Genomic DNA, 18,549 nt, shown 5'->3' with positions numbered 1-18,549 from the left:
CTGTGAGGCACTGGCTTGCTTCTGCTTTCATAAATACTGGAAGAAGCCACACTTATCAATGTCAAACACAAAACCAAACCAAATCATTTTGCAGACGTTGGTGAAATTATTTTTTTATATATAAAATATGCACAGTTGTTTATTGCCAGGTAAATTTAGAAATGTAAATGAGCCAGTAAACAGTCACAGAGGCATTTTATTTTCCAATGTTTATCAGCACATTAAAGCAATGCCCTTAGGCTCTGCAGTGGTCGTAATCAAAACATCCATGTTGTACTGCTACAAGGTGGTAGGTTGCCCATCAGAAGGTTTAGTTTCTTCAATCGTAGATTTCACTTTTGACTCAGACTGACTTTCTGACATCTGCCAATTTTGTACCTTGAATAGAAAAAGAGCAGTTTTTTTACAATTGTATTACAATTCTGTTTGCTGATAAGAAAGACACGACTTAAAAGGGTTGCCCACCCAGAGCTTATAATGATCCATGTAGTACATGGGGGAAGGGGGGGGGGGGGGGGAGAATACACAGTATAATGAAAGGACTTCTCTGCTGCTCACCACTTTGTTCAAACTATGGTGCCTCTGTGGACTAGAAATGCCTGTGTTCTACACATTGCATTGTGATGTGCAGAAACTAGACTGAACTACAGGTAGTCATCCTTACACATGATACAAGGCTCGGTGTGACAAAAGCTGGTTTGTGATTCACAATGTCTACGCATAAAGCTTATCTCTCTTTTTATATACGTACCTATAACATTTTTAACTTATAGGTGCAGGCAATAATATAACATTGTATGTTTGAATGTTCCAAATAAAAGTTTACAAAAACAATATGTTAAGACCTCACATTCCAAGGCAGGACACAATAACACTTGGGGCTAGATTTACTAAGCTGCGGGTTTGAAAAAGTGGGGATGTTGCCTATAGCAACCAATCAGATGCTAGCTGTCATTTTGTAGAAGGTTCTAAATAAATGAAAGCTATAATCTGATTGGTTGCTATAGCCAACATCCCCACTTTTTCAAACCCGCAGCTTAGTAAATCTAGCCCCTAGTATTTGATTGAGGAATTCATATTTGGCGATGCATTGTGTTATTTGGGATGCAAACTTTTAGTATTTGGGGATCTGTGAATCTGTTTTTAGAACTTCTACTATATAAGATTACTGCCATATCTATCATTATGTGAAATGATCACATCTTGCATGCTTAAAGAGTTTCATACTGCCATCTATAGTCTTCTCTTATGGGTATAAAAGACCGGTCAAAACAGAATGTATTTGAAATCTTTCCAGTGGACTGGATACAAGTGCCCTGGTACCCTTCAAATATTGTGACATGTCTTCAATATTTGGTGTGCATTGCTGTGATATTGGTTTTTATCTGGGATTTTCAGCACTGGTTTTAGACACTTGTATCTGCTTGATAACTCTAATTACAGGTTAAGCAAACAAACTGTCTCTTATTGCTTATTAAACTTCTGTGTCTTTTGATATTTCATCCGTTGCCCATTGTAACAAGAAGCCCATATTCCACTAGTCAGCCATGCAAGTACCACAGTCAGCAGCCCCGAATGGCTCAATGGGGAGTACCATAATGCTGTTAAAGATTTTTGTGATAAAGTCCTACAGCATTATAATAACAGCCACATGACATGCTTTACAAAAATAAGTATTACTACAGTGTTTACTGCTCCTTTAACCAAATGTGTTTTCACTTGTGACATCTATACCACTTTACTGAAAGAGTTTTTGGACAAAAATTTTAAGAACAAAAACGAAAAGAAAAGAACAATTTACCAAAATTCGGTAAAGGCACAAGCAGCAGATGGCATCTGTGCTGGCACATTTACTAACTGCAGAATATGTGGATGACCGTACATACAGTGTATCCAGAAAGTATTCACAGCGCTTCACTTTTTTCACATTTTGTCATGTTACAGCCTTATTCCAAAATGGAATAAATTCTTTTTTTTCCCTTAAAATTCTACACACAATACCCTATAATGACAATGTGAAAAACGTTTTTTTTTTTTTAGGAGATTTTTGCCAATTTACTAAAAATAAAAAAAATAAAAATTTTTTTACATGTACATAAGTATTCACAGCCTTTGCTAAATATTTTGTTGATGCACCTTTGGCAGCAATTACAGCCTCAACTTTTTTTGAATATGATGCCATAAGCTTGGCACACCCATCTTTGGGCAGTTTCGCCCATCCCTCTTTGCAGCATCTATCAAGCTCCATCAAGTTGGACAGGAAGCGTCGGTGCACAGCCATTTTCAGGTCAAGAGCGCTCTGGAGCAGGTTTTCATCCAGGATGTCTCTGTACATTGCTGCATTCATCTTTCCCTCTATCCTGACTAATCTCCCAGTTCCTGCCGCTGAAAAACATCCCCACAGCATGATGCTGCCACCACCATGCTTCACTGTAGGGATGGTATTGGCCTGGTGACGAGCGGTGCCTGGTTTCCAGGTTTGCCTGGAATTTACCACAGTTGGACTCCAATTAATCTGTAGGAACATCTCAAGGATGATCAGTGGAAACAGGATGCACCTGAGCTCAATTTTGAGCTTCAAGGCAAAGGCTGTGAATACTTATGTACATCTGGTTTCTTAGTTTTTTATTTTTAATAAATTTGCAAAAATCTCAAAAAAAAACCACAACTTTTTTCACCTTGTCATTATGGGGTATTGTGTGTAGAATTTTGAGGGAAAAAATGAATTTATCCCATTTTGGAATAAGGCTGTAACATAACAAAATGTGGAAAAAGTGAAGTGCTGTGAATACTTTCCGGATGCACTGTACATAGGGCTCACAGGTAAACTGCTATTTCTATCCAATATTAAGAATAATTTGCCATAGCTCAGGCATTAGGTGGAGAAGTCTTGTCAGACTAGGGTGTCTAGGAGGCCGCAAAGGAAATTATGTGGGTCAACTTCATAGTCACTAATACCCCATTCATACTGCACCAAAAACCCGGGTTTTTGCAGAGGCACGCTGAAAAACCCGGGTCTTGGTGCAGTATGAATAGTCCAACCACAAAATCCCGGGACTTAGACCCGGGATTTTGCGAGGGGTAATTCCCGGGTTGGACCCCGCTAGCCTGCAGTATGAATGGTGCAACCCGTGTAATTCCCGGGTCTCACCATTCATACTGTAAAAAAAAAAAAATGGGGAAGTAAAAAAAAAAAAGATTTGAATTAATAAAAAATACATAACAAATGTTTACTTAAGTTATTTTCACCCAGCGGTGTCTCCGGTGCGTTGCCGGTTCTCAGGGGGACCTCTGGGTACTAAAATTACGTAATTTCTAATGGACTAGAAATTACGTAATTTTAATACCCAGAGGTCCCCCTGACAGCCGGCAACACACCGGAGACACCGCTGGCTGAAAATAACTTAAGTAAACATTTGTTATGTATTTTTTTATTAATTACAACATATTTTTACACTTTTTTTTTTCTAAAACCCGGGTCGGGCAGGTGCAGTATGAACCCGCCCGACCTGGGAATCTTCTTATCTATACTGCCCTGTGCCCCGGGTTAACAACCCGGGATATTGCCGGAGCGGCAGTATGAAAGTGGTATTACTTTCAAGCCAAATGACTCTCACAGGTCCCCTATATCATTACACAAAATTACAATGAGCCTTACCTAGAGTTTGTTTGGGCTCGTATCTCAATATATAAAACAATAAATACAAAATGTAAAAAAGCAAGACTAAACACAGCTCTTTTTCACAACACACTGGAACGACTGAGCAAAATTGACAAGGTCGAAGTTTTTTTAAGTGAAGAATTTTTGTAAATGCTATTCACAATCCCACAAATCCAAAAGTCACATTTACTAGATAAAATATAATACAAACACAAATACAAAATATAAATACAAATTCAATTTCTTTGTTTTTCCCCTAAAAATGAAATGGGAATCTTCCTTTCTGCTAAAGTACAAATGGAAATATGAATGAAGTAATGCGAATAGACGGCCATAACTTAATGTATATAGTATAGCAGTCACAATAATGCCTTAAATACTATCAGCTAGAGCAGTGATAGGTACCTGGTATACTTCAGGGGCCGCATGCGGTGTCCCTCTACGTTAAAAAGGGACGTGTGTTACCCTTAATCTCAGTTATAAGTAAAAACAATACATTTAATCAAATAAAGAGACACCTATTTGTTTTAACATGTCAGTAGATATTTTAAATAAGTCTTACAAGCTATAACTAACAAATCTGACAATAAAGCAGAAAGAAGATGGGCCCGCAAAAGAAGGCTCAGGGGGCCGCAAGTGAAGGCTCAGAGAGCCACATGCGGCCTCGGGGCCGCCTGTTGCTCATCACTGTGTTAGAGCGTCAATCCACAACATAATCAATCAGAAGTGGCTAGCTAGTGCTGCCAACCGTCATCATGCAAGAACTACGCCTCCTGACCGGTGCAACTGTGTCTCAGTCTACCTAGGTTGCAATGACATGAACATACCCTTACTGTACTCACCGTACGGAGTAATAAGATAAACTTATTTTGTGGAATTGTGTCTTTTGCGCCAAAAAAAAAAAGACCTACATCTACCTCTGCATGAGCCCCCTTATGTGTAAGAATGATGCCCAAATCAGGTATATCAAAATCTTTAAAACAAGTGCTGCTAATGACGAAAATATTACAAACCTCTTGCACTGAAATGGTTAACATGTTGGGAAACAGCAATGCCGACCACTGTGCCAACCATGCTGCTGGGGCCTATGGTTTCAACTTGGTATGTTGGCAGTGAAGCCAAGACTGCCTATTTAAGTGCTCGAATTGCAGACCTGATGGTATAAGATATGTGTAGCTGAGCTATAAAGACATTACAGACCTGGTGTTCATCATAGGTGTTCTCGATATATAAAAAAGCCCCCACTTACCTGCATGGTTGCTGATCTCTTTAAACTGATGCCTTTCGCAAGTAAAGCTTTTGAAGTCTCTTCAAATAACTTATCTTCGCTTATGTCTCCTGCTTTTTTAAGTTCAATAAATGTATCCACAAAGCTGAAATGAACAAAGGGACATATTAAAATATGGTAACTGCAGATTATGTATCACCTGCACAAAAATGTGTATTTGTTTACAGGGTTAAAGTTACAGTTGGTAATAGTCATATGCAGGAAACATAAAACCGTATACTTGGGATGAACACGGTGTACATAGGGCAGTGGTTCATAAAACTTTTTATCTCTACTGACTGGTTGAGACTTTATATAGCAGACAATTATTGTCAGTAAATAAAGTGGAATACGTAACTAAATAATTATTATTATGGCTAGATGATTTGACAACTAAAAATAAAATTTATGTTTACTGTCCCAACTGTAAGGAATATCTCAATAGCTCCTACAGTCCCCGAGAGATTGGACTGGGACAAGGATGATAAGGTGAAAAATATGGAAAGGAAGCACAAAACAACTTCCCCAAGTATGTATCTCTGTGTCCAGAATTTTTGGGCCCTGTGGACAGCCGTTGCTAACTTGGTGTACACTGCACACTTCAAAAAGGCTAGAAAGACATCCGCACAAGCTGAATACCCATATTATTTTTTTTGAGTCATTAAATAATATTTTTTACCCTAGGTTTTATTTATTTTTTCTTATACCTTACATTTATTTACTTTATTATATTTAAAATATTATGCGCTCTGGGGTTTAGCATAAGGAAAACCTATTAGAATATATTTACAGGCTAATTGTATAATGAACAATTGGGAATTTTTGATGAAATATTTCTGGTCTTATTTGTGTGCACACACACACACATATATCATAGGCCTCTAAGAATGGTATTAGTTACAGCAGTGAGCCCAATTCAAAGATACACATATGGAGGACACATGTGTGACAATATAAAAGTATAGAGCGATTTAAGTTACATATTTTGAAGTGGTTTAGAAGCAAGCTGACAGGGTGTGTCTGCGATGAAAGTAATCGAGCAGAACACCTGCAGGTGGAAGTGTCACTTGTCCATCAAGCTAGGGCTGTCTTTTTTCATTGTTCAGTGTGTCCTATGCCGAATAAATTTGCTGGTGTCTAGGGAACCGGTCTCTGTTAATTTAGCATATGTGTGTAACTTTATTTTATGAGCAAAGTACAAAGTAAGAAGTTGTTCATGTGGGCATCTACAGAAGGGTGTCTGTGCCACAAATGATATTTAGATATATATTAATCATAGATACACATACAGTATATAAAGTATATTTCTGGGTTAATTTGAAACCGTGCATTCAATTTGAATATACAAATTCAGAAATGCATCTAGACTGTAAGGTCTCACGAGCAGGGTCCTCTCTACCCTATTCTTCATGTCTGTTCCTCCTTTGTCTACCTCAAATGTACTTGTTATGTTTATCTATTTAAGTGATATGTTTCTGTTTTTATGTTTACATTTGTACCTATGGATTTTGTACCTGATTCAAACTTGTAATTTATACTATCATTTGTTATTAGGTTTAATTTGTATTTGTGTGATTTGTACACTGCAGAATTTATGGCGCCTTTCAAACAAAGTGATATTTGTTTACCTCTTTATTGCAGTATTTTATTGAAGGTATTGAAAATTACACTATTATTATTTCCCTTTATTTATATAGTACCATCATATTATGCACACTCACTAGAAATTACAGTCCAAGATCTCTACCACACAAACTAGGGTCCATTTTGTCAGAGTCCAATTAACCTGTGGGACGAAACTGGATCAACCGAAAGACAGAGAAATAGAGGAAGCGACCTTAGAAACTGTGCTGCACGCACTCTACAACTCCCTACAGATTGTTCATTTGCTCGGCATTATGGAGGAACAATAGGAATCCCATAGTTGTCAGCTTCCCACCCCATGACAATACATAGGTAGACTGGCAAAAAGCATTTCAGGAACTACTGCCAAGCCACAAGTTGCAGGCTGAGAATTACTTCAATGGAACGGCATATTATAATCAGTGATATTGCAAGAATTAGCTTTCTCAGATATATATTATATATATATCCACACACACACACACACACACACACACACACAAAAGCACAAACAAATAACTGAAAATTCTGACCTTGTAATACACTTTGACTGTCACTTTTTGATGATAAGCTTTTTTTTACCTTTGTTAATTTTTATTGAGTGACAGAGTAGTGTGGGTATAAAAATTAAGCATAAACTGTTTAATTGACAGCAGAAACTTTGCATAGCGCGTCTGTATAACTTTCTTCTCTAACAGCTTGGTATAATAACCTTTTACTGTTTCGGAGATACCATGTAGACAAGAAGGCTTGGCATGGAGGTGATTCTCCTTCAATGGTGAAATTGTTTTCATCAGTCTCATTTATATTAGATAACAAAACTTCAACACACTAAATTTTGTATTATTATTTCGAAACGGCTAATATTTAATTTTTTTTGCTTTGAAAAAAATGGTTCTTACCTTTGGCAAACAGATCTGTAATTTTTTCGGTACAAATGAAATATTCCTGCACTACCGTAAGTTTCATAAAATTTACTGAGAAAAAAAAAAAAGAAAAACAGAAAGCATCAAAACAAATGCAACATCATAAATAATGCACACAAAAATCTACAAGAAAATATTGCAATCATCCCAAAGTTGTGTTTAAATATCCTCTTAGGTGAAGATTTTGTGCACCTTTCATACCAAGTATTGTTCTTTATTTTCTTTTATACTGAGAATACAGCCTTAATTCAATGTTATAAAATTGTCTGTCTTTCAATTTCTTAGATAAGACATAAATAGATTTATTATATGTCAGTGTCTCCCAAACACAGTCCTCAGGCCCCTCTAACAGTGCAGGTTTTCCACATCTCCTTGTTGGAGCACAGGTGTATTCATTATTGACTGATATATTATAACAGATCCACAGGTGGTACTAAGTACATCAAGTGAGACCTGGAAAACCTGCATTGTTAGGGGGGTCCGAGGACTGGATTCTGGAAACACTGGTATATATTAATTTAAGCAAGTTAAGTTTTAGAAAGAGCAGCAAGATATGACAAACATCAAAACTAGATGGCACTAATGCAGGAGTGGCACGAAGTCATAGTTTTTGCTGCCCGTCCAAGGCCCAGAAAAACAAAAGAAAACAAATTCAAGACTTTTTTTTTTCTGGCAGCCCACGCAAGACTTTGATTATTTGGCTCAATTGGGGTTTTGAGTTTGACATGGCTGCACTAATGTAAGCACGAACAAAGCAAAAAGCTAATAAACTCACGCTCGGATGATATCCTCACTGTACAAAATTGCAGGCACATTGTCAGGAAGCTTCTTCTGACGTCTTACGGGCTTTTCAATGGCTGGCTCTCTTTTTGGAGGAAAGGCAGCGTACACATCATACCAGACAGGCTTCTCTTTTTGGCTTATTACCCCTGCGCGCATCAGATCTCGAGTTCTGTTAAAGGAAATGCATAACTTAGCAGAATGACCAGCATTTACAAATATTAAAATAGGCAAGTGATGTCAGAGATAAAAGCAGGTACATATGAGCACATATAGGTATGTCACAATGTTTAAGTTAATTAATCACAAGTCCATTTTATTTCTCTGCATATTAACTATTTATTTTTCTTAATACAGACAAAAGACACTACATCTACCCAATATGGCATGCACCCTGTACTTGATCATACTATAATATTTTATTACACTTTATACAGACACAGGACCATACACCCACAGCACCTAACCAGTGCACATGATCAAAACAAAAATCTATTACTTTTTATACCAGTGTTTCCCAGATCCAGGGACCCCTAAAAGTACATGTTTAAAACATCTCCCTGCCGAGGACAGGTGTATTCATTACTGACTGACACATTGCAACAGATCCACAGGGGGTATAATTATTTCACTTGTGACTACACCTACCTAATAAGATATGCCCAGTACATCAATACTGATCTATTCATCAACACTGTTATGTTGCACAGAGTATTCCAATTTACAGAGAACTGCTTAGAGCAGATACAAGACAGTTCTGGTTATTTAGCAACTAATGACTGTCATATCACTCCAGCAACAGATTGTTTACAAGTATGTACCTGGTAAACACGGTACCCAGCTTCTCCAGCCTGCTACCAGCCATGCTGCTGCTAGGAATTATCCTGGTCTGTCAAATACATAAATCGGTGATCGATGACCAGCACTAGAAATACAACTGACGGCAGCCATCCTTAATCCTGTAAAGAACATGACAATAAAGCCAGAACCAACGTATATACCCAAATATAGTGTAATTTAAACAATAGTAATTCTATGTTTAGAGACGTTTACATCGTATGCAATATTATTTTTAAATAAATGAGACACTGGCATTGCATTTTGGAATAGGGCACTTGTTATACAGCGCAACTTCCAGACACCAAGATGGACGAACTGTTCCAGTGAAGGTAGATTAAACAATCACCGAGTAACTGGATCAAGGAGAATAGGGATGTTTGCGACGCCCTTCAACGACGCGTCATGTGAATTAGTGGGCCAGGAATTGAGCGATGATCTTACATTACCGCTTGAAGTAGTTCCATTGCACAGTATTACAATTTAACGCGTGGTGATTATGTTTGAAACATTTTTCTTTATATGAAGTTTTATTTTACGTTTATGACACCACATAGCTTGTCGAATAAAGTAAGACATCCCGGTAGATAAATATTTAGAAAGTGTATTTAGTTTCTCTTCAATGCCATCAAATCTTTCTGATGATTTGATCTCCGGGAATATGGCCGCAACTGAGGACAACAATTAGTTGGGGATTAGATTCCGTTTGGTGACAGCATCATCGAGCTTTAGTTCTAGCCAATAGCAGAAGGAGAGGCAGGAAGTGCCCTGTTTGAATCGTGGTTTAGTCGCAAGATTGATACCGTGGACAAGGGTGCAAAATGAGCAAGACAAAAAGCAGTCCTAGGCGCCAGGTAAAGCGGGGCCGTGTTCCACGTGAATACTTAAGCATTTGGTGGTCTACTGCTGTTTATTAGGCTATCAAGTCTCATTCAGACACGTTTACTCCGCAAGCCGGTAAAAAAAAAATGTTCAAATAGTATTAACTGTTTATTGTAGAAACTAGTCCGTTCTAAACTCTTAACGCCACAGTTAAAACTTTAGAACACGGCAAAATTTATCAACGAATGCCGTAAATGGATACGATAGACTGTATTGATAAAAGTTCAAAGGCAAAAACGTCTGAAAAGTTTTTATAAAATGCACATCGAAAACGCACACTAATTGTGTGGTTTACCCATTTTCCCAGCACATACATATGAACAAGCCTTTAAATGTTTTCTAACCGTAGATGTGTATGGGAGGGATGTACCAAACGGATGATGACAGAAAATGATGATAGGGATGATTGCCTGCAGTATATTATTCGGCCATTAGAAAACATTAATGCCATCTTTCACCCAATACTTTCAACAGACAAAAGCAACTCGCACATTACAGTAGCTGTACTTAAAATGAAGTAGTGTATAATGTCTAGTTTCATTTTTTTTGTTTTTAAAATGCACAATTAGTAACTTACATTTTAACATATATGGGGGGTATTCAATTGTGACCGACATCGGTGAAATACTCGTGCTTGAAAAATATTACCGTTAATACGGTAATTACTCGCTGGATTTCAGCTTGCAGCTCAGGGAGCTGCAAGCTGAAATCCAGCGAGTAAATTACTGTATTAACGGTATTTATGCGCAATATTTTTCGAGCGCTATTTCTCCGATCTCGCTCACAATTGAATATGCTCCATAGGGAAAACACTCCCAGGTGTACGTATCTATGTTTAAAATGTAAATATTTTTTTTTTAGCTATTTTCCCACAGGAAATGAACAGAAAACAGTCCCAGATGTACATATCTATGCTTAAAATGCAATCATACCATGTAAATTAAAAAGATATAGCTTAACATATATGGGGGGTATTCAATTGTGACCTACATCGGTGAAATACTCGTGCTCGAAAAATATTCCCGTGCAGCCCCCCTTCACTGGAATGACCTCCCTCGCTCCATCCGCCTCTCTCCCACTCTGTGCGCCTTCAAACGTGCACTCAAAACTCACCTCTTTCTCAAAGCCTACCACCCATCCACTTAACCCCTATTTCCTCCGCTCATTCTCCCCTCTCTCCCATTGCCTCAACCGGCTCCTCTTGTGCCTGGTCTGTCAACCCTCCCCTAGGATGTAAGCTCGAATGAGCAGGGCCCTCTTCCCTCCTGTCTCCTCACCTGTTCTTCTGCTCCATGCTTATTGCAGCAGCCTGCCTGGAGTTTCTGAAGTATTGGTATTTTTGTTTATTGTTCTGTACTGTTTCACCCTGTATAGTCTACTGTTTGTACTGTGTACGGCGCTGCGGAAATCTTGTGGCGCCTAACAAATAAATGATAATAATAACTTCCCATAGGAAACGCATAGAAAACAGTCCCAGGTGTAAATATCTATGCTTAAAACGCCATCATCCCACGAACATAAAACTTTATATATATATATATATATATATATATACAATAAATATCTCACTACAGTGAAATATTACACCCTAAGGAATGTTTTATTTACAGGTTAAATACCTTGCTTTATTATAATATGCTTGGTCCAGATATAACATGCTCATCACCTATATAGCAAAATATATGGGATATATAGGTCGTTGGTCGTGTTATTCGGGAGAATAATGCAGCCTGCATGCTATTAGCGTAAGCACAGTAATTTTTCCATTGATTTTTGCTTGCAGCCCTGTGAATTGCAAGCAAAAAGCCATGTTTAAATTACTGTAGTAACGGTAATACTATGTGGGCTGTGTTAATCCTAGAACAAGGTGGCCCAATTGAATCCTGCCCCCCTATAAGTCGCTTAGGAGATTTTAGTTTATTGTTATCATACTTAAAAGATTTATGTTGTTTTAGTTTGTAAAATCCGAAATGATGATAAACCGATACTGCCATCAAGTGTTATGAAAGTGAACTGCAAGCAATCATCCATTTCTTTAATAATTCTTGTAGTACATCCCCATGTCTGCTTTGTTTCTTGTCAGAATTGTCAGATAACGTAGTCCAAGCTATTAGGGTATAATTGTTCTCGAGCTAAACTACAAGTATATATTGAGCAGCTACTTGTCTAAGTGTGTGTACTATCCTAACAGAATGACTCTTGTCATTTTGTCACTCAGCCCTTTGACCATTAGATGTATATTGTGGACTCCTGTTTAAAGTTTTAAATTATCCAAACACCACTGATAACACAAACCCGCCTGCCAGACAGTTGGTATCATTTATTACTCTAAACTACTCGATTGCCAAATAAAGACTGTCAGCATGTAAGGTTTCACTATTTAACAGGTTTGTTTTTTATCACGATTGTGGATTAACATGAAGATCAAGTGATTTTTTTTCTGAAAAACAGAACAATTAGTTTTTGATTTTTTTTTGTCTTTTAAGCTTTCTATCTGTAAAAGTTTTTTTTAAAGGAATATATATATATATATATATATATATATATATATATATATATATATATATATATATATATATATATATATATATATATATATATTATGGCTCCTCTTGTGCCTGGTCTGTTTAACCCTCCCTTAGGATGTAAGCTCGCTTGAGCAGGGCCCTCTTCCCTCCTGTCTCCTTACCCGTTCTTCTGCTCCGTGTCTATTGCATCTCCCTGCCTGGTGTTTCTGAAGTATTGGTACTTTTGTTTATTGTTCTGTACTGTTATACCCTGTATAGTCTACTGTTTGTACTATGTGCGGCGCTGCGGAAACCTTGTGGCGCCTAACAAATAAATGATAAAATATATATATATATATATATATATATATATATATATATATTGAAGCAAGCAAACAGGTAGGGTGTATATAACACAAGTAACATGGACAGTGTAATGGATTACAACAGGAAGAAGCATACCAAACTGGCCCATTGACCTGGTGTGGAGAAGAGGCAGGGGAGGGCTCGCAGCCAGTACCCATATCAAGATGCTGTTACCATGGTGCAAATATATAGAGGGGGTGTAGGGAACATTCCAGTGGGGGGGGGGGGGGGGGTGGGAGAGTGACTGTGGTAGGGGAAGGAGTGGCATTTCAGTACGCCAGGCAGGAGTGATGAATAGTGCGAGTACCAAGTGTCCCAAAAATCTTGTGAAAGGAGGCCACCTTGTTGTTCTGGAGACTGGTAATATATTCCACCTGGGATACAAACCATAAACTGTTATTAAACTCCTGGTGTGAGGGGAGGGGCTGTTTTTTTTTGGTTTTTTTTTTTTACAGTAACTGGCTATTTTAAACTTTGCTGCACATGAAATTAGAAGAATCAATTTGTCTGTGGCTTTGTGAAGGCAAGGCATGGAGGCACATAAGAGGGGGTGAGCAAGGAGTCAAGTTTAGAGTGAGCCTGGTGACTGCCTCAATGAGAGCTCTAACCGCGGCCCAAAAGGAGGACAGCTTAGGCCATGCCCAGCATATGTGCATGAAGTCACCTCAGTGTCCACAATCCACATTGCCTCCAGCATGCATCCGAGGTGGTGGGAAACATAGTTTGTAGGCATGTAGGGACCAGCTACCACCGTGTGTGGACCTTGTAAGAAGTTTCTTTAATTGCCACGTAATAGAACACTTGGAAACTCGAGTGTGGATTGTGTCCCACTGTTTCCTGCTTATGGGATCGCCAATGTCAGCTTCCCCAGCCTGACTGGGAAGCTGATATAGGTGAATCCATTAGCAATTATAAAGGGGCTATCTCCCTCTTATACCACTCTGTCCTAGTCCTGCAAATCCCCCAGTCAGTAAAGGGCTGGCTGGGGGTTTTGCAGGACTAGGACAGAGTGGTATAGGAGGGAGATAGCCCCTTTATAATTAGCGTTGTAGCTGCAATTGCATCTACGATGTGAGGCTTTTTTAAATTAAATTTTTAAGGCTTTTGTGTCTTTTTATTTACATTTTCCTCCTTAAGTACTCCCAGTAATGACCGTTAGAAAAATGAAAATGAATCCAAAAAACTACATTTACCCCACACTTTTAATTGTATGAGAGATTCGATCCAAGACATGTAAAAGGTTTATTTGCACAGATTCAGCGGAAAACTTAATGTAAATTATTTTAATTTACGCTGAATCCTCTTCTAATCACTTAAAAATTAGAACTGATGGTGCATTATGCTCAGCTCGCTGTGGAGTCAACATGACAGGGCAAGTGCAATGATAGTGCAAATGTTTTGTCATAATGATGATCAGTTGTAACATAGTAACATAGTTGATGAGGTTGAAAAAAGACACCAGTTCATCAAGTTCAACTTATTTTGGATCTCCTGCGATCCTGCACTTATATTTGAAATTAATCCGGAGTAGGCAACCGCCCATCTGTTTCAATTTTGAAAATCCCCCCAGACTCAATATTGCAATCCAATTTTTACCCTATATCCACTACTATCCTTTATTTTAAATTAACGGTCGTATCCCTGGATACACCTTTCCGCTAAAAATTTGTCTAACCCTTTCTTAAACATATCTATTGAATCTGCCATCACAACCTTCCCTGGCAATGAATTCCATATCTTGACTGCCCTTACTGTAAAGAACCCCTTCCTTTGCTGGTTGTGAAATTTCCTCTCCTCTAACCTTAGGGGATGACCACGTGTCCTGTGTATGGTCCTTGGGGTAAAAAGTTCCCATGAAAGCTCTCTGTATTGACCCCTAATGTATTTGTACATAGTAATCATATCTCCCCTTAGACGCCTCTTTTCTAAAGTAAACATTCCTAAACTGGCTAACCTTTCCTCATAACTTAATGACTCCATACCCTTTATCAATTTTGTCGCCCTTCTCTGAACCCTTTCTAGTTCCAAATTATCTTTTTTATAGAGTGGTGCCCAGAACTGTACTGCATATTCAAGATGAGGTCTTACCAATGATTTATACAGTGGCAAAATTACACTATCTTTCCTTGCATCTATGCCCCTTTTTATGCATGTCAATACTTTGTTTGCCCTTGCAGCTGCTGCTTGACATTGAGCACTATTGCTAAGTCTACTGTCTACGAGCACTCCCAAATGCTTTTCCATTATAGATTCTCCCAAATTAATTCCATTTAATTTATAGATTGCGTTCTTGTTTTTGATCCCTGAATGCATAACCTTAAATTTATCTGTGTTAAACCTCATATTCCATTTAGCTGCCCAATCCTCCAGTTTATTTAAGTCCCTCTGTAGAGAAGCTACATCTTGCTCTGATTTTATTACCTTACAGAGTTTAGTGTCATCTGCAAAAATAGAAACTTTACTCTCTAAACCATCACCAAGGTCATTAATAAATATATTAAAAAGGAGTGGTCCCAGCACGGAACCTTGAGGAACTCCACTTAAGACCTTTGACCAATTAGAAAATGTTCCATTTATCACAACTCTCTGTTCCCTATTCTCTAACCAGTTTTCGATCCAAGTACAAATTTTGATTTCTAGACCCAGTTCCCTTATTTTGTAAACCAACCTCTTGTGTGGCACTGTATCAAAGGCCTTTGCAAAATCTAAGTAGACCACATCTACTGTCCTGCCCTGGTCTAAGTTCCCACTAACTTCCTCGTAGAAACTAATTAGATTAGTTTGACATGACCTATCCCTCACAAATCCATGTTGATTCCCACTAATAATTTTATTGCGTACCAAGTAATCCTGAATACTGTCCCTTAAAATACCTTCCAGTAGTTTCCCCACTATTGATGTCAGGCTTACAGGTCTATAATTCTCTGGTTGTGATCTCGTCCCCTTTTTAAACAACGGCACCACATCTGCTATTCGCCAATCCCTTGGTACTGAGCCTGATGAGATTGAATCTCTGAAAATTAAGAATAGCGGTCTAGCTATTTCCGAGTTTAATTCCATAAGGACCCTTGGGTGTATGCCATCTGGACCTGGAGCTTTATTTATCTTAATATTCTTCAGTCGCCTTTGGACTTCTTCCTCTGACAACCAAGTATTAATTAATGGCATGATTTCATTTCCATTTTTATGTATTACTCCTGCCATTTGTTCCTCTCTGGTAAATACTGAAGAAAAGAACGTGTTTAATATCTCTGCTTTTTCCTTAGTATCATTTATCAATTCACCCATCTCACTTCTTAGTGGTCCTATATTATCTTTTTTAATCCTTTTGCCATTTATATACTTAAAAAACTTTTTGGGGTTTGTCTTACTTTCTTTTGCAACGTGCCTTTCATTTTCTAATTTAGCCAATCTAATTTCCTTTTTGCATGTTTTATTACATTCCTTGTACCTATGGAAGGACTCCTCTGACCCTTCAGACTTAAACAATTTAAATGCATGCTTCTTCCTTTGCATTTCTTCTCTTACCTTTTTATTTAGCCACATTGGTTTAGACTTAATTCTTTTACATTTATTTCCCATAGGAATGAACTTATACGTGTATGTTTCCAACAACATTTTAAAGACAGCCCACATTTCTTCCGTATTTTTTCCTTCAAAGGCTTTGTCCCAGTCTATGCTCTTTATAGACTCCTTTAGCATATTAAAATTTGCCTGTTTAAAGTCCTAGTTGATCCCTTATACTGTTGTTTCTGGAAACTAATTTCAAATGAGACCATATTATGATCACTGTTTCCCAAGTGCTCCTTTACTTGAATATTTGATATTACGTCTACATTGTTTGTTATTACTAGGTCCAGTATAGTCCGGTTCCTAGTTGGTTCCTCAACTAACTGGGACATGTAATGGTCTTTTAGCGTGCTCAGAAACCTATTTCCCCTAGCTGTACCGCAGGTCTCAGTACTACAATCAATGTCTGGATAATTAAAATCCCCCATAATTAAAATTTGACCTAGTTGTGTAGCCTTTTCAATTTGCTGTAGAAGTTGGGCTTCCTCAATCGTACTAATATCTGGCGGTTTATAGCATATCCCTATCAGAAACTTCTCTGAACTTTTTCCTCCGCTGGATATTTCCACCCACAATGCCTCTATATTATCACCAATATTCTCATATATAACTTCCTGAATACTTGGTTTTAATTCTGGCTTAATATAAAGACATACTCCTCCTCCCCTTTTATTTACCCTATCCCTCCTGAAGAGAGAATAGCCTTCCAAGTTGACTGCCCAGTCATGTGTATCATCCCACCAGGTCTCAGTAATACCTATAATATCATACTGCTCATTCATTGCTACTAGTTCTAACTCCCCCATTTTACCTGTCAGGCTTCTTGCATTTGCAAGCATACACTTAAGTCTATTGGCTCCCTTAGGTATTTCTTTTTGCTTTAAAAAGGGCCGCTCCTTATCGGCTATGCTTCCCTTTCCCCCCTCTCCACCCCCTTTACTCTTGTTAAATTCCTCCTTACTACTCTCAATGTCTATCCCATAAATACTTGCTTGCCCCTCCCCCCCGGAGCCTAGTTTAAAATCTCCTCCAACCTTCTAACCATCCTCTCCCCTAGCACTGCAGCCCCCTCCTCATTCAGGTGCAATCCATCACGACAATAAAGATGGCAACTGACCGAGAAATCAGCCCAGTGCTCTAAGAATCCAAAACCCTCCTTCCTACACCAATCTTTTAGCCACGCATTAACCTCCCTAATCTCCCGCTGCCTCCCTGGACTAGCGCGTGGCACAGGTAGTATTTCCGAAAATACTATCTTGGATGTCCTTGCCTTAAGTTTGCGACCTATGTCCCTGAAATCATTCTTTAGGACACCCCTTCTTCCTCTAACTCGGTCATTGGTGCCAACATGCACCAAAACCGCTGGGTCATTCCCAGCCCCTCCCAACAATCTGTCCACCCGATCCGCAATATGCCGAGCCCGAGCACCCGGGAGACAACACACTGTTCGCCATGCACGGTCCCGGTAACAGATTGCCCTATCTACCTTCCTAATAATTGAATCCCCTACCACCACAATCTGCCTGGGTCCCTGAGTAACTTTGGTCCCCTCTGTGCTGGAGAGACCATTCCCCTGGTTGCTAGAGGAAGCAGTGTCATCCAACTCTACCAATTCTGAACTGCCTTCCACAGTATCTTCATCCAATCTGGCAAATCTGCTGGGATTGCCTAGCTCAGAACTGGCCTGCCTCTTCCTCCCTCTGCTACCCCTAGTAACTGTTACCCAGCTGCCTACCTGTGCATCCTCCTCTGTCTCTGCTCCACCCTGCTCAGCTAACGCATCAACGGTGAGCTGTAAACTCTGCTCCAGGTTGGCAATGTCTCTCAATGTTGCAATGGTCTGCTTTAGATCAGTTACCTGGGCTTCCAAAGAGACCAATTGCTCACATTTCTCACAGAGGTATAAACCTTGGAACACTTGCTCCAAGTGTGCATACATATGACAAGATATGCATTGAGTGAGATCATCAAGCCTGCTACTACTCATCCTATTATGGCTAACCTAACTTCTTATAGCCTACAGTGAACTTTAGTACTAGCCTTTCCTAGCCACTTACCAGTTTAAACCCCATCCTGGATTCAACTCCTTAATGGAACCAACTCCACACTTTAAACAAAAACAGCACTTGA

The 18,549-nt window shown here is 38.7% G+C and overlaps 2 protein-coding genes across 6 annotated transcripts in view; one reads left to right on the top strand and one right to left on the bottom strand.

Moving 5' to 3' along the window:
- Positions 1 to 178: 178 nt before the first annotated feature.
- Positions 179 to 9,386, bottom strand: LOC142138329 (small ribosomal subunit protein mS23-like). 2 transcript variants are annotated; one of them, XM_075194926.1, is made up of 6 exons: positions 9,311 to 9,386; positions 9,079 to 9,216; positions 8,253 to 8,429; positions 7,454 to 7,528; positions 4,911 to 5,034; positions 179 to 378 (listed from the first exon to the last, which is right to left on the bottom strand). In XM_075194926.1, the coding sequence occupies exons 2-6, from the start codon at positions 9,120 to 9,122 to the stop codon at positions 280 to 282; spliced, it is 519 nt and encodes a 172-aa protein (XP_075051027.1). In that variant the 5' UTR covers positions 9,123 to 9,216; positions 9,311 to 9,386; the 3' UTR covers positions 179 to 279. The 2 variants fall into 2 exon arrangements, with proteins under 2 accessions (XP_075051027.1, XP_075051026.1); XM_075194925.1 differs by having other exon boundaries at positions 9,079 to 9,377.
- A 107-nt stretch (positions 9,387 to 9,493) lies between these two features.
- Positions 9,494 to 18,549, top strand: part of LOC142138328 (uncharacterized) — a 58,853-nt gene continuing 49,797 nt past the window's right edge. For 2 of the 4 annotated variants that reach the window (XM_075194924.1, XM_075194921.1), the window contains exon 1: positions 9,813 to 9,948. In XM_075194924.1, the coding sequence (XP_075051025.1) occupies positions 9,916 to 9,948 (33 nt within the window). In that variant the 5' untranslated portion in view covers positions 9,813 to 9,915. The other 2 variants (XM_075194923.1, XM_075194922.1) reach the window with 2 other exon arrangements.

This window comes from Mixophyes fleayi, chromosome 2 (assembly GCF_038048845.1).
Source record: "Mixophyes fleayi isolate aMixFle1 chromosome 2, aMixFle1.hap1, whole genome shotgun sequence".
In the NCBI taxonomy this organism is placed as follows: domain Eukaryota; kingdom Metazoa; phylum Chordata; class Amphibia; order Anura; family Limnodynastidae; genus Mixophyes; species Mixophyes fleayi.
This window is presented reverse-complemented; position numbering and strand designations above follow the sequence as displayed.